Source organism: Ambystoma mexicanum, chromosome 8 (assembly GCF_040938575.1).
Source record: "Ambystoma mexicanum isolate Mex_15411 chromosome 8, UKY_AmexF1_1, whole genome shotgun sequence".
Classification (NCBI taxonomy): domain Eukaryota; kingdom Metazoa; phylum Chordata; class Amphibia; order Caudata; family Ambystomatidae; genus Ambystoma; species Ambystoma mexicanum.
The window spans coordinates 1,619,481,023-1,619,495,701 of NC_090929.1; the positions used below are offsets into that span (position 1 = coordinate 1,619,481,023).

Below are 14,679 nucleotides of genomic sequence, written 5' to 3' on the forward strand. Positions count from 1 at the left end.
GGCTGCTGACAGTGGCATGCAGCGCTTTAGAACCTCCCCGCCCCCTTAACATGATTCAATAACACGCAGTGGGATGGAGCCGGCCTGGCGCATGGAGACTGCCTGCGCCAGCGCCATCGATCCGCAGCCATGGCGACGTCTCCGGAGCGGTAATTACCTCGTTCCTTCACCATGACAGCGCTCCCCGTTCAGCCGTGTGGGGGTGTCCGCGGCCGATGCAGCAGGCCAGCACTCCCGTGTGATGTGCGGTGCTGTCTCCGTGTATCCAGCAAGGTGAGAGGAAACCAAAGGCTCCAAAATGCGGCGTTTCCCTCACACGCAAATCAATGAAAATGATCAAAAATATCGCTCATCCCGGTGGGTGGGCGTAGAAGGGGCCCTCCTGGGCGGGCGGCTGCGGCGTGCTCGGGCTGACAGCAATGGCAGCTCCGTGCTGGACTCTGCCCCGGGGTGCTGATGGAGCTGGCAGCAGCTGCTGGCCGAAACAAATGCAGCATTCCCGGCCGCAGCCCTAGCCACTGACACCACCTTGCATTCCTAAAGCAGGGCGGCACGCCACATTCCCATCCAGTGACTCCACCCTGCCGTCAAAGCCCCCACCCCCAGCCAGGCAACGCAGTGCCAGCTACCCTCGCCTGCCCAGCGTAGGTGCGTGGAAGGCGTCCCTGCAGCGCCCAGCAGTGCGCGTGCAACTGCACCCCTCTGTCAAGCAAAGGGACCCCTGCTACCTTCACATGCGAAGGAAAGCTATCCTGCAGCCCAGCCATAGGGTGCCCATCTGAGAAACATCCTAACAGGCAGAGGAAACCCCTGCTGCCATCACATGCAACGCAAAGCTACCCTGCAGCACAGCCAAAGGGTGCCCATCTGCGAAACACCCTAACAGGCAGAGGAAACCCCTGCTGCCATCACATGCACAGAGAAGCCACCCTGCAGCTCAGCCAAAGGGTGTCCCTCTGTCAAACACCTCAATAATCAGAGGAAACCCCTGCTACCATCACATGCAAAGGAAAGCTACCCCACAGCCCAGCCATAGGGTGCCCATCTGAGAAACTCCCTAATAGGCAGAGGAAACCCCTGCTGCCATCACATGCATAGCAAAGCTACCCTGCAGCTCAGCCAAAGGGTGTCCCTCTGTCAAACACCTCAATAAGCAGAGGTAACCCCTGCTACCATCACATGCAAAGGAAAGCTACCCGACAGTGCTGCTAAAGGGTGCCCCTCTGTCTAACACCCTAACAGGCAGAGAAAACACCTGCTGCCATCACATGCATAGAAAAGCTACCCTGCAGCCCAGCCATAGGGTGCCCATCTGAGAAACACCCTAACAGGCAGAGGAAACCCCTGCTGCCATCACATGCAACGCAAAGCTACCCTGCAGCACAGCCAAAGGGTGCCCATCTGCGAAACACCCTAACAGGCAGAGGAAACCCCTGCTGCCATCACATGCATAGAGAAGCCACCCTGCAGCTCAGCCAAAGGGTGTCCCTCTGTCAAACACCTCAATAAGCAGAGGAAACCCCTGCTACCATCACATGCAAAGGAAAGCTACCCCACAGCCCAGCCATAGAGTGCCCATCTGAGAAACACCCTAACAGGCAGAGGAAACCCCTGCTGCCATCACATGCATAGAAAAGCTACCCTGCAGCTCAGCCAAAGGGTGCCCCTCTGTCAAACACCCCAATAAGCAGAGGAAACCCCTGCTACCATCACATGCAAAGGAAAGCTACCCTGCAGCCCAACCATAGGGTGCCCATCTGAGAAACACCCTAACAGGCAGAGGAAACCCCTGCTGCCATCACATGCATAGAAAAGCTACCCTGCAGCTCAGCCAAAGGGTGTCCCTTTGTCAAACACCTCAATAAGCAGAGGTAACCCCTGCTACCATCACATGCAAAGGAAAGCTACCCGACAGTGCTGCTAAAGGGTGCCCCTCTGTCTGACACCCTAACAGGCAGAGAAAACACCTGCTGCCATCACATGCAAAGGAAAGCTACCCTGCAGCCCAGCCATAGGGTGCCCATCTGAGAAACACCCTAACAGGCAGAGGAAACCCCTGCTGCCATCACATGCAACGCAAAGCTACCCTGCAGCACAGCCAAAGGGTGCCCATCTGCGAAACACCCTAACAGGCAGAGGAAACCCCTGCTGCCATCACATGCATAGAAAAGCCACCCTGCAGCTCTGCCAAAGGGTGTCCCTCTGTCAAACACCTCAATAAGCAGAGGTAACCCCTGCTACCATAACATGCAAAGGAAAGCTACCGACAGTGCTGCTAAAGGGTGCCCCTCTGTCTAACACCCTAACAGGCAGAGAAAACACCTACTGCCATCACATGCATGGAAAAGCTACCCTGCAGATCAGCCAAAGGGTGCCCCTCTGTCAAACACCCCAATAAGCAGAGGAAACCCCTGCTGCCATCACATGCAAAGGAAAGCTACCCCACAGCCCAGCCATAGAGTGCCCATCTGAGAAACACCCTAACAGGCAGAGGAAACCCCTGCTGCCATCACATGCATATAAAAGCTACCCTGCAGATCAGCCAAAGGGTGCCCCTCTGTCAAACACCCCAATAAGCAGAGGAAACCCCTGCTGCCATCACATGCAATGCAAAACTACCCTGCAGCACAGCCAAAGGGCGCCCCTCTGTCAAACACCTTCATAAGCTGAGGAAACCCCTGCTACCATTACATGCAAAGGAAAGCTACCCTGCAGCTCAGCCAAAGGGTGCCCCTCTGTCAAACACCCTAATAAGCAAAGGAACCCCCTACTGCCATCACATGCACAGAAAAGCTACCCTGCAGCCCCGCCAAAGGGCGCCCCTCTGTCAAACACCCTCATAAGCAGAGGAAACCCCTGCTACCATCACATGCAAAGGAAAGCTACCCGACAGTGCTGCTAAAGGGTGCCCCTCTGTCTAACACCCTAACAGGCAGAGAAAACACCTACTGCCATCACATGCAAAGGAAAGCTACCCTGCAGCTCAGCCAAAGGGTGCCCCTCTGTCAAACACTGTAATAAGCAGAAGAAACCCCTGCTACCATCACATGCAAAGGAAAGCCACCCGCAGTGCTGCCAAAGGTTGCCCCTCTCCCAAACACCCTCATAAGCAGAGGAAACCCCTGCTACCATCACATGCAAAGAAAAACTACCCGTAGCGCATCCAAAGGGTGCCCCTCTGACAAACAACCTAATAAGAAAAGGAAACCCCAACTACCATCACATGCAAAGAAAATCTACCGTCAGCGCAGCCAAAGGGTGCCCCTCTTGCCAAAAGATGATACTCCCTGAAGCGAAGAAAGTCGCTGCTACCCACCCACGCCAAGAAAAGCTCTCATGCACCACTCTGTCAACAACCCATATAACTGAAAGAAGCACCTGGCTGCTACCCTCTCTAACCAACAGAAGACTCCTTGCAGCCCAACCAAAATACTCCCACTGTCAAGAACCCAGAACATTAAAGAAGGCCCAGGTACCCTCTCTAACCAATGGAAGCTCCCTCGCAGCCCTGACTCCCACTGTCAAGCACTTAGATGCACAAAGGATGCTCCACTACCCTCTTCTGCCAAGAAAAGTTCCCCTACAGTACAGCAAAAAGGTGCCCCTCTATCAAACACCCAGAGAAGCCGAGGAATCCCATACTGTCCTCTCTGGTCAAGAGACGCTCACCTGCACCCTCCCCCCCAACAGACCAGACAATAGGAGCCCCGCTGTCAAACAAAGAAAGTTACCCTCTGATGCCAAGAATATCTCCCCTGCAGCACAGTCAAAAGTGACCCCTCTTTCAAGCCCGCACATCAACACGGGAAGCCTCTACTACACTATCATGCCCAGAAAATCTCCTATGCAGGTCCCAGCGGACACGCCAAAAGGTACCGTTCTGTAAAGCACCCAGATAAGCAAAGGAAGCCTTGGCTAGCCGCTCCCATCAAGAACATCCCCACTGCAGCCCAGCCAAAGGGTACTCCTGTGCGAAGCACCCAGATAAGCAAAGGAAGCCTCGGCTACCCGCTCCCATCAAGAACATCCCCACTGCAGCCCAGCCAAAGGATACTCCTGTGCGAAGCACCCAGATAAGCAAAGGAAGCCGAGGCTACCCGCTCCCATCAAGAACATCTCCACTGCAGCCCAGCCAAAGGGTACTCCTGTGCGAAGCACCCAGATAAGCAAAGGAAGCATTGGCTACCCGCTCCCATCAAGACATCTCTACTGCAGCCCAACCAAAGGGTACTCCTATGCAAAGCACCCAGATAAGCAAAGGAAGCCTTGGCTACCCACTCCCATCAAGAACATCCCCACTGCAGCCCAGCCAAAGGGTACTCCTATGCGTAGCACCCAGATAAGCAAAGGAAGCCGAGGCTACCCGGTCCCATCAAGAACATCTCCACTGCAGCCCAGCCAAAGGGGACTCCTGTGCGAAGCACCCAGATAAGCAAAGGAAGCCGAGGCTACCCGGTCCCATCAAGAACATCTCCACTGCAGCCCAGCCAAAGGGTACTCCTGTGCGAAGCACCCAGATAAGCAAAGGAAGCCTCGGCTACCCGCTCCCATCAAGAACATCCCCACTGCAGCCCAGCCAAAGGGTACTCCTATGCGTAGCACCCAGATAAGCAAAGGAAGCCGAGGCTACCCGCTCGCATCAAGAACATCCCCACTGCAGCCCAGCCAAAGGGTACTCCTATGCTAAGCACCCAGATAAGCAAAGGAAGCCGAGGCTACCCGGTCCCATCAAGAACATCTCCACTGCAGCCCAGCCAAAGGGGACTCCTGTGCAAAGCACCCAGATAAGCAAAGGAAGCCGAGGCTACCCGCTCCCATCAAGAACATCCCCACTGCAGCCCAGCCAAAGGGTACTCTTATGCGAAGCACCCAGATAACCAAAGGAAGCCTCGGCTACCCGCTCCCATCAAGAACATCTCCACTGCAGCCCAGCCAAAGGGTACTCCTATGCTTAGCACCCAGATAAGCAAAGGAAGCCGAGGCTACCCGCTCGCATCAAGAACATCCCCACTGCAGCCCAGCCAAAGGGTACTCTTATGCGAAGCACCCAGATAAGCAAAGGAAGCCTCGGCTACCCGCTCCCATCAAGAACAACCCCACTGCAGCCCAACGGGTACTCTTATGCGAAGCACCCAGATAAGCAAAGGAAGCCTTGGCTCCCCGCTCCCATCAAGATAATCTCCATTGCAGCCCAGCCAAAGGGTACTCTTATGCGAAGCACCCAGATAAGCAAAGGAAGCCTCGGCTACCCGCTCCCATCAAGACATCTCTACTGCAGCCCAACCAAAGGGTACTCCTATGCGAAGCACCCAGATAAGCAAAGGAAGCCTTGGCTACCCGCTCCCATCAAGAAAATCTCCACTGCAGCTCAGCCAAAGGGTACTCCTATGCGAAGCACCCAGATAAGCAAAGGAAGCCTCGGCTACCCGCTCCCATCAAGAACAACCCCACTGCAGCCCAACGGGTACTCCTATGCGAAGCACCCAGATAAGCAAAGGAAGCTGAGGCTACCCACTCCCATCAAGAACATCTCCACTGCAGCCCAGCCAAAGAGTACTCCTATGCGAAGCACCCAGATTAGCAAAGGAAGCCAAGGCTACCCGCTCCCATCAAGAACATCTCCACTGCAGCCGAGCCAAAGGGTACTCCTACGCGAAGCAACCAGATAAGCAAAGGAAGCCGAGGCTACCCGCTCCCATCAAGAACATCTCCACTGCAGCCGAGCCAAAGGGTACTCCTACGCGAAGCACCCAGATAAGCAAAGGAAGCCGAGGCTACCCACTCCCATCAAGAAAATCTCCACCGCAGCCCAGCCGAAGAGTACTCCTTTGCGAAGCACCCAGATTAGCAAAGGAAGCCTCGGCTACCCGCTCCCATCAAGCGCATCTCCACTGCAGCCGAGCCAAAGTGTACTCCTATGCGTAGCACCCAGATAAGCAAAGGAAGCCGAGGCTACCCGCTCCCATCAAGAACATCTCCACTGCAGTCCAGCAAAAGGGTACTCCTATGCGAAGCACCCAGATAAGCAAAGGAAGCCTCGGCTACCCGCTCCCATCAAGAACATCTCCACTGCAGCCCAGCCAGAGGGTACTCCTGTGCGAAGCTCCCAGATAAGCAAAGGAAGCTGAGGCTACCCGCTCCCATCAAGCGCATCTCCACTGCAGCCGAGCCAAAGTGTACTCCTATGCGTAGCACCCAGATAAGCAAAGGAAGCCTTGGCTACCCGCTCCCATCAAGAACATCTCCACTGCAGCCCAGCCAGAGGGTACTCCTGTGCGAAGCACCCAGATAAGCAAAGGAAGCTGAGGCTACCTGCTCCCATCAAGCGCATCTCCACTGCAGCCGAGCCAAAGTGTACTCCTATGCGTAGCACCCAAATAAGCAAAGGAAGCCGAGGCTACCCGCTCCCATCAAGAACATCTCCACTGCAGTCCAGCCAAAGGGTACTCCTATGTGAAGCACCCAGATATGCAAAGGAAGCTGGGGCTACCCGCTCCCATCAAGAACATCTCCACTGCAGCCCAGCCAGAGGGTACTCCTGTGCGAAGCACCCAGATAAGCAAAGGAAGCCTCGGCTACCCCCTCACATCAAGAACAACCCCACTGCAGCCCAAACAGTACTTCTATGCTAAGCACCCAGATAAGCAAAGGAATCTGAGGCTACCCACTCCCATCAAGCGCATCTCCACTGCAGCCGAGCCAAAGTGTACTCCTATGCGTAGCACCCAGATAAGCAAAGGAAGCCGAGGCTACCCGCTCCCATCAAGAACATCTCCACTGCAGTCCAGCCAAAGGGTACTCCTATGCGTAGCACCCAGATAAGCAAAGGAAGCCGAGGCTACCCGCTTCCTTCAAGAACATCTCCACTGCAGTCCAGCCAAAGGGTACTCCTATGTGAAGCACCCAGATATGCAAAGGAAGCTGGGGCTACCCGCTCCCATCAAGAACATCTCCAGTGCAGTCCAGCCAAAGGGTACTCCTATACGAAGCACCCAGATAAGCAAAGGAAGCCGAGGCTACCCGCTCCCATCAAGAACATCTCCACTGCAGTCCAGCCAAAGGGTACTCCTATGCGAAGCACCCAGATATGCAAAGGAAGCTGGGGCTACCCGCTCCCATCAAGAACATCTCCACTGCAGTCCAGCCAAAGGGTACTCCTATGCGAAGCACCCAGATAAGCAAAGGAAGCTGGGGCTACTCTCTCCCATCAGGAAAATCTCCAGTGCTTTGAAAAGATGGCAACCGCCACTTCTTCCTAAATTAGCTGTTAGTACCTGCTTTGAAAAAAACATGGTTCCCTTACACAGCCGCCTTTTCCTGCTTCTCAAAGATGGCTGCCACAGAACTGAGTACGTTTGCCTAGTTCTAAAATACATCCACAAGCAGAAGAGATTCCCTTGCCCTCAAATGGGGCTACCCGCAGAATGGACTGGCTTATTGTAGATCTCAAAGATGGCTACCCAAAGAACAGACTTCCTTTTCCTGGTTTGCAAAATGCCTATTGATATTTCAAACCATGCCATGGTATCAACAGTGATATCTCCTGAGAAGACAGGAATAGTCAACTGGAGACGTTGGAGGCTTCACACTACGCTGTTAATGGATGACCATGAAGTTCAGGATTTGGAAATATATATTGAGAACTTGTGAAGGAAAATGAGGACTCTGTAGAAGAAATAGGCATGTACTGGGACACTTTGAAGGACTTCTGAATGGGAAGACTAATTAGCCTGGTTGCTGCAGAGAAGAAGAGGGTGATCACCAAGGAAGACCAATTGAGAAATAAACTTTGCTACTATAAAAGGAACTTTAGAAGAAGCGGGATGGAAAGGGATAGGCAGGAGGTTACTAACACAAATGAGGGGAAAGGTCAGAGGACTTCTATTAGAATGGGTGCAAGGACTAAACAATACCATTGGGGCTATTGGGAACATGGTGAAAAAAATAAGTACATGTATTGCTTGGGGATTAAGAAATTAGAAACATCTAGGCTGATACTAGCGTTAGATGATGATTCAGGTTGGACACTGACGGATAATAAGGATATAGTTAACACATTCAAGGATTATTATGGGCTATTGTATGGTGAGGAAGTTCGCATACTAGATCAATCGATGGATTAATACCTTGGGGATATTGGGATATGGAACCTGACAGCCTGAAAGCAGAAGAAACAAGGAAGTTGTAGGAACCAATATCTTACGAGGAAATTAAGAAGGTGATAAAGAAATTGAATGGATTTAGCATTGGATTTCACATGATACTGAGGCAATGCATAGTTTCAATCTTAAACTTGATATTCAACTAAGCTTTAGCAAAACAGGTAAGAACACCCTCAATGGAAAAAGCCTTGATTAATGCCACCAAAGGGTGGCAAAGACAAAAGAAAGTGTCAAAACTACCAACCGATATCCTTCCTCAACTGTGATCTTAAAATGTTGACTAAAATCATAGCTAATAGATATTCTGAGTTAATGCCCAAACTCATCAATTATAGCCAAACTGGATTTATGAGAGGAAAAGAAGGGCCATCAAACATTAGGGTCCTTCTGAATCTAATAGAGCTGCTTCATGATTCCAATGAGGTGTTCATCACTTTTGATGGTGAAAAAGCCTTCAATAGAGTGCGCTGGGATTTTGAAGGGAAATACCTTTTCAAAGTGTTGCTTGCCAGAGAGCTTTAAAAATGTTGTGAACATGTTACATTCAAAAGCCAGAGTGTAAGTTGTGTATAATGGCGTGATGCCAGAAGATTTTAGGTTATTTAGGGGGACAAAGCAAGGATGACCTCTCTCCCCAATCAGGTATGATTTGTCTTTGGACCACTACTGCATACTATTCGGAGGAAAGACATAATTCATGGGGCACCATATAATGGAGATAATTGCAAACTTCATGCATAGGCTAACAATGTTCTCCTGCTCCTGAAATATCTGCATACATTGATCACTGTGGGGCTACATGAATTGCGGCGGTGTGGGGATTTACCTGGTTACAAACTAAATATATAGACGATTGAGACACTGGCAATAAGTAAAACCTTCCTTAAAGTACACCTAGAACATTGTGTATGGAAGAGAGAAAATGCATGAATTAAACATGGCCAGAATGGTGGGCAAAGGAATGGGCTGGTCGAACTAAGCAAGGAAGACAGAGATGCGATTATGAAGATACACTTGGCATCTTGTGTTGATCAAGATACATATCCAACATTGCACTATATTTAATACATTCTGGACCACATAGAAAATGTTTTGACGTGGATTGAGAGGGAACAGCACTTGCTGGAGATGTACTAGGCTGAGGGTAACTTCATCAACATCATCTGGGAATGTGGTAGTATTAGTTATTTCTGGAATGAAATAACAGGGAAACTGGAGAATATACTTGGAAGATCTACACAACTCTTTAGAGGCCTTGTAACTCTACTTTGGGAGGGAAGTGATAGGGGTATGACATGGGATCAGAAAGAGTGACTGATAAGGTGAGTGATATCTGGAAAGAAACGAATTCTCAGGCTGTGAAAGGGAGCCACCCCACCAAAATTTGGAGACTGGACAGTTCAATGAGCTACATGCGGCTTCATGCGTGAGTGATTATTGGGAGAAAAATAGTTGGAAGAAAATATGGAAAAAATATGGGAGAACTTTGCTAATTGGCTAAAGAAGAATAAATGAGTTGCAAGTGATGACTGTGTGGTTCAGAGATGTACTACGCTTAAATATGTTGTCATTTGACCACCACCATTTGTTTTCTTATCTGCCCTTGTCATATGTGTGTGATCTCAGTCTACGCCTTATGTATTGGTTATGTCTTTGTATGTTCTATTATTGTAATTGATGGACATTGTAAGGGCTTCTCTTAATAAGAGTCGAAAGCGTTATACCTTTACCACCCTACAATTGTCTGTTTTGGTTTGAAAATAGAATAAAATATAATTTAAAATATATGCCTCTCTTCAGAATGGACTGCCATTGTTTGCTTCTCAGAGATGGCCACCCACATAATGGCCTACTTTTTTCTGTTTTTCAATAATGGCTACCAACAGAACAGACTGCAATTTCCTGGTTCTCAAAGATGGCTACCAAAGAACAGGCGGCCATTTCCTGGTGCTCAAAGATGGCCACCACAGAACTGACTGCCAGTTCCTGGTTCCCAAAGATGGCCACCACAGAACTGACTGCCAGTTCCTGGTTCCCAAAGATGACAGCCCCTTGAAGGAGCTGTCGTTTGCTGGTTTCATGAGCGTGGATGGGGTCCATTGTGGATGGCAGAGTTGCCATTTAATGGCTTTAAAAGAAGGAGGAACTATTAAGAGACTGGCATTTTACACTTTACAAATATCGTGGTGGTGCCTCTGGTGAGGCTGACATTTTCGGATTGGTAAAAAAAACTGTTTTGAGTTAAGGTATAGGGTATGACTTGATAACATGAGACCATCCTACTTATAGTATTGCTTTTAAATAATTGTATTTTTGTGGGGGATAGATTTGGAATCCATTAAAACATGTGAAATATGGGGGAGGGGCTTCAAGGTAGCCATTCAGAAGGCCACGGATGGTGTTGAAAGTGATAATCGTTTTGAGGTTTGAGATTTTGTTGTTAAAACATGCACTTTAAATCTTGCCACCATATTGGGTAGAAACATCAGAGTTCAAGATATACGAAGGGATTTTTCTCTTTTTCTTTAATGCTGTTGATTCTGTGATTAATATAGTTACAATTCTTGGAACAATCCTAAACTATCACCACTCAAAAATTACCATGAAAAAGATGTTAAGGACAGTGAGGAGCCTTCCCCCAGCCCCACTCTGTTCAATATCATCCGTCCAGGGTTCACCCAGCCAAAGTAACTCGCCCCCTCAATCCCCTCCTCCCTCATACCACACATACAAAGCTCAATGCATGCTGCAGCCTTATGCCCGCTGGCACTCCTGCCACCAGACTAAGACAGTGGAGCGAGCGAGAGCTACCTTGGCATGGCTATAGAGCACTTCTACCCCCTGAGCGAGAGCACCCTCTGCATGGCTATACAACGCTGCTACCCCCTGAGCGATAGCTCCCTCTGCACGACTATACAACACTCCTACCCCCTGAGCGATAGCTCCCTCTGCATGGCTATACAACACGCCTACCCCCTGAGCAAGAGCTCCCTCTGCACGACTATACAACACTCCTACCCCCTGAGCGAGAGCTCCCTCTGCACGACTATACAACACTCCTACCCCCTGAGCGATAGCTCCCTCTGCATGGCTATACAGCATTCCTACTCCCTGAGCGAGAGCTCCCTCTGCATGGCTATACAGCACTCCTACCCCCACCCCCCGAGCGTTCACTCTGCATGGTTACACAGCGCTCCTACACCCCCCCACCCCCCGAGCGAGAGCTCCATCTGCACGGCTATACAGCGCTCCTACCCCCAGAGCGATAGCTCCCTCTGCATGGCTATACAGCACTCCAACCCCCTGAGGGAGAGCTCCCTCTGCATGGCACTATACAGCACTCCTACTACCTGAGCGAGAGCTCCCCCTGCATGGCTATACAACACTCCTACCCCTTGACGATAGCTCCCTCTGCATGGCTATACAGCGCTCGAGCCCCCTGAGCGAGAGCTCCCTCTGCATGGCTATACAACACTCCTACCCCCTGAGCGATAGCTCCCTCTGCATGGCTATACAGCACTCCTACCCCCTGAGCGAGAGCTCCCTCTGCATGGCACTATACATCACTACTACCCCCTGAGCGAGAGCTCCCTGTGCATGGCTATACAGCACTCCTAGCCCTGAGCGAGAGCACCCTCTGCATGGCTATACACCACTCCTACCCCCTGAGCGATAGCTCCCTCTGCATGGCTATACAACACTCCTACCCCTGAGGGAGAGCTCCCTTTGCATAGCACTATACAGCACTCCTACACCCTGAGCGAGAGCTCCCTCTGCATGGCTATACAGCACTCCTACCCCCCGAGCGAGAGCTCCCCTGCATGGCTATACGACACTGCTACCCCTTGAGCGAGAGCTCTCTCTGCATGGCTATACAACATTCCTAGTCCTGAGCGAGAGCTACCTCTGCATGGCTATACAACACTCCTACCCACTGAGCGAGAGCTCCCTCTGCATGGCTATACACCACGCCTACCCCCTGACCGAGAGCTCCCTCTTCGTGGCTATACACCACTCCTACCCCCTGAGCGAGAGCTCCCTCTTCATGGCTATACAGCACTCCTACCCCCCTGAGCGAGAGCTCCCTTTTCATGGCTGTACAACACTCCTACCCCCCTGAGCGAGAGCTCCCTTTTCATGGCTATACAACACTCCTACCCCCCTGAGCGAGAGCTCCCTCTGCATGGCTATACAGCACTCCTACTCCCCGAGCGAGAGCTCCCTCTGCACGGCTATACATTACTTCTACCCCCGAGCGAGAGCTCCCTCTGCATCGCTATACAGCACTCCTACTGCCTAGTGAGAGCTCCCTCTGCATGGCTATACAGCACTCCTACCCCCTGAGCGAGAGCTCCCTCTGCATGGCTAAACACCACTCCTACACCCTGAGCGAGAGCTCCCTCTGCATGGCTATACAACACTCATACTCCCTGAGCGAGAGCTCCCTCTGCATGGCACTATGCAGCACTCCTACCCCCCGAGTGAGAGCTCCCTCTGCATGGCTATACAGCACTCCTACCCCCTGAGCGATAGCTCCCTCTTCATGGCTATACAACACTCCTACCCCCCTGAGCGAGAGCTCCCTCTGCATGGCTATACAACACTCCTACCCCCCTGAGCGAGAGCTCCCTCTGCATGGCTATACAGCACTCCTACCCCCCGAGTGAAAGCTCCCTCTGCACGGCTATACAGCACTTCTACCCCCGAGCGAGAGCTCCCTCTGCATGGCTATACAGCACTCCCACCCCCTGAGTGTGAGCTCCCTCTGCATGGCTATACAGCACTCCAACCCCTTGAGCGAGAGCTCCCTCTTCATGGCTGTACAACACTCCTACCCCTTGAGCGAGAGCTCCCTCTTCAGGGCTATACAACACTCCTACCCCCCAAGCGAGAGCTCCCTCTGCACGGCTATACAGCACTTCTACCCCAGAGCGAGAGCTCCCTCTGCATGGCTATACAGCACTCCTACACCCCTAGTGAGAGCTCCCTCTCCTTGGCTATACAGCACTCCTACCCCTTGAGCGAGAGCTCCCTCTGCATGGCTATACAACACTCCTGCGCCCTGAGCGAGAGCTCCCTCTGCATGGCTATACAGCACTCATACCCCCTGAGCGAGAGCTCTCGCTGCATGGTTAAACACCACTCCTACACCCTGAGCGATAGCTCCCTCTTCATGGCTATACAACACTCCTACCCCCCTGAGCGAGAGCTCCCTCTGCATGGCTGTACAACACTCCTACCCCCCTGAGCGAGAGCTCCCTCTGCATGGCTATACAGCACTCCTACCCCACGAGTGAAAGCTCCCTCTGCACGGCTATACAGCACTTCTACCCCCGAGCGAGAGCTCCCTCTGCATGGCTATACAGCACTCCTACCCCCTGAGCGAGAGCTCCCTGTGCATGGCTATACAGCACTCCTAGCCCTGAGCGAGAGCACCCTCTGCATGGCTATACAGCACTCCTACCCCTGAGGGAGAGCTCCCTTTGCATAGCACTATACAGCACTCCTACACCCTGAGCGAGAGCTCCCTCTGCATGGCTATACAGCACTCCTACCCCCCGAGCGAGAGCTCCCCTGCATGGCTATACGACACTGCTACCCCCTGAGCGAGAGCTCTCTCTGCATGGCTATACAACATTCCTAGCCCTGAGCGAGAGCTACCTCTGCCTGGCTATACAACACTCCTACCCACTGAGCTAGAGCTCCCTCTGCATGGCTATACACCACGCCTACCCCCTGACCGAGAGCTCCCTCTTCGTGGCTATATAGCACTCCTACCCCCTGAGCGAGAGCTCCCTCTTCATGGCTATACAGCACTCCTACCGCCCTGAGCGAGAGCTCCCTTTTCATGGCTGTACAACACTCCTACCCCCCTGAGCGAGAGCTCCCTTTTCATGGCTATACAACACTCCTACCCCCCTGAGCGAGAGCTCCCTCTGCATGGCTATACAGCACTCCTACTCCCCGAGCGAGAGCTCCCTCTGCACGGCTATACCTTACTTCTACCCCCGAGGGAGAGCTCCCTCTGCATCGCTATACAGCACTCCTACTGCCTAGTGAGAGCTCCCTCTGCATGGCTATACAGCACTCCTACCCCCTGAGCGAGAGCTCCCTCTGCATGGCTAAACACCACTCCCACACCCTGAGCGAGAGCTCCCTCTGCATGGCTATACAACACTCATACTCCCTGAGCGAGAGCTCCCTCTGCATGGCACTATGCAGCACTCCTACCCCCCGAGTGAGAGCTCCCTCTGCATGGCTATACAGCACTCCTACGCCCTGAGCGATAGCTCCCTCTTCATGGCTATACAACACTCCTACCCCCCTGAGCGAGAGCTCCCTCTGCATGGCTATACAACACTCCTACCCCCCTGAGCGAGAGCTCCCTCTGCATGGCTATCCAGCACTCCTACCCCCCGAGTGAAAGCTCCCTCTGCACGGCTATACAGCACTTCTACCCCCGAGCGAGAGCTCCCTCTGCATGGCTATACAGCACTCCCACCCTCTGAGTGTGAGC

General features: G+C 52.2%; 1 protein-coding gene across 20 annotated transcripts in view; it reads right to left on the reverse strand.

Moving 5' to 3' along the window:
• ABLIM1 (actin binding LIM protein 1) overlaps positions 1-14,679 on the reverse strand; it is a 1,283,500-nt gene that overhangs the window by 738,442 nt on the left and 530,379 nt on the right. The window contains exon 1 of one of the 20 annotated variants that reach the window (XM_069611880.1): positions 158-594. The exons of the other annotated variants lie outside the window; for them this stretch is intronic. Coding sequence (XP_069467981.1) covers positions 158-173 — 16 coding nt within the window. The 5' untranslated portion in view covers positions 174-594. Of the gene's footprint in view, positions 1-157; positions 595-14,679 lie in introns of those variants that run through there. 20 annotated transcript variants of the gene reach the window in all.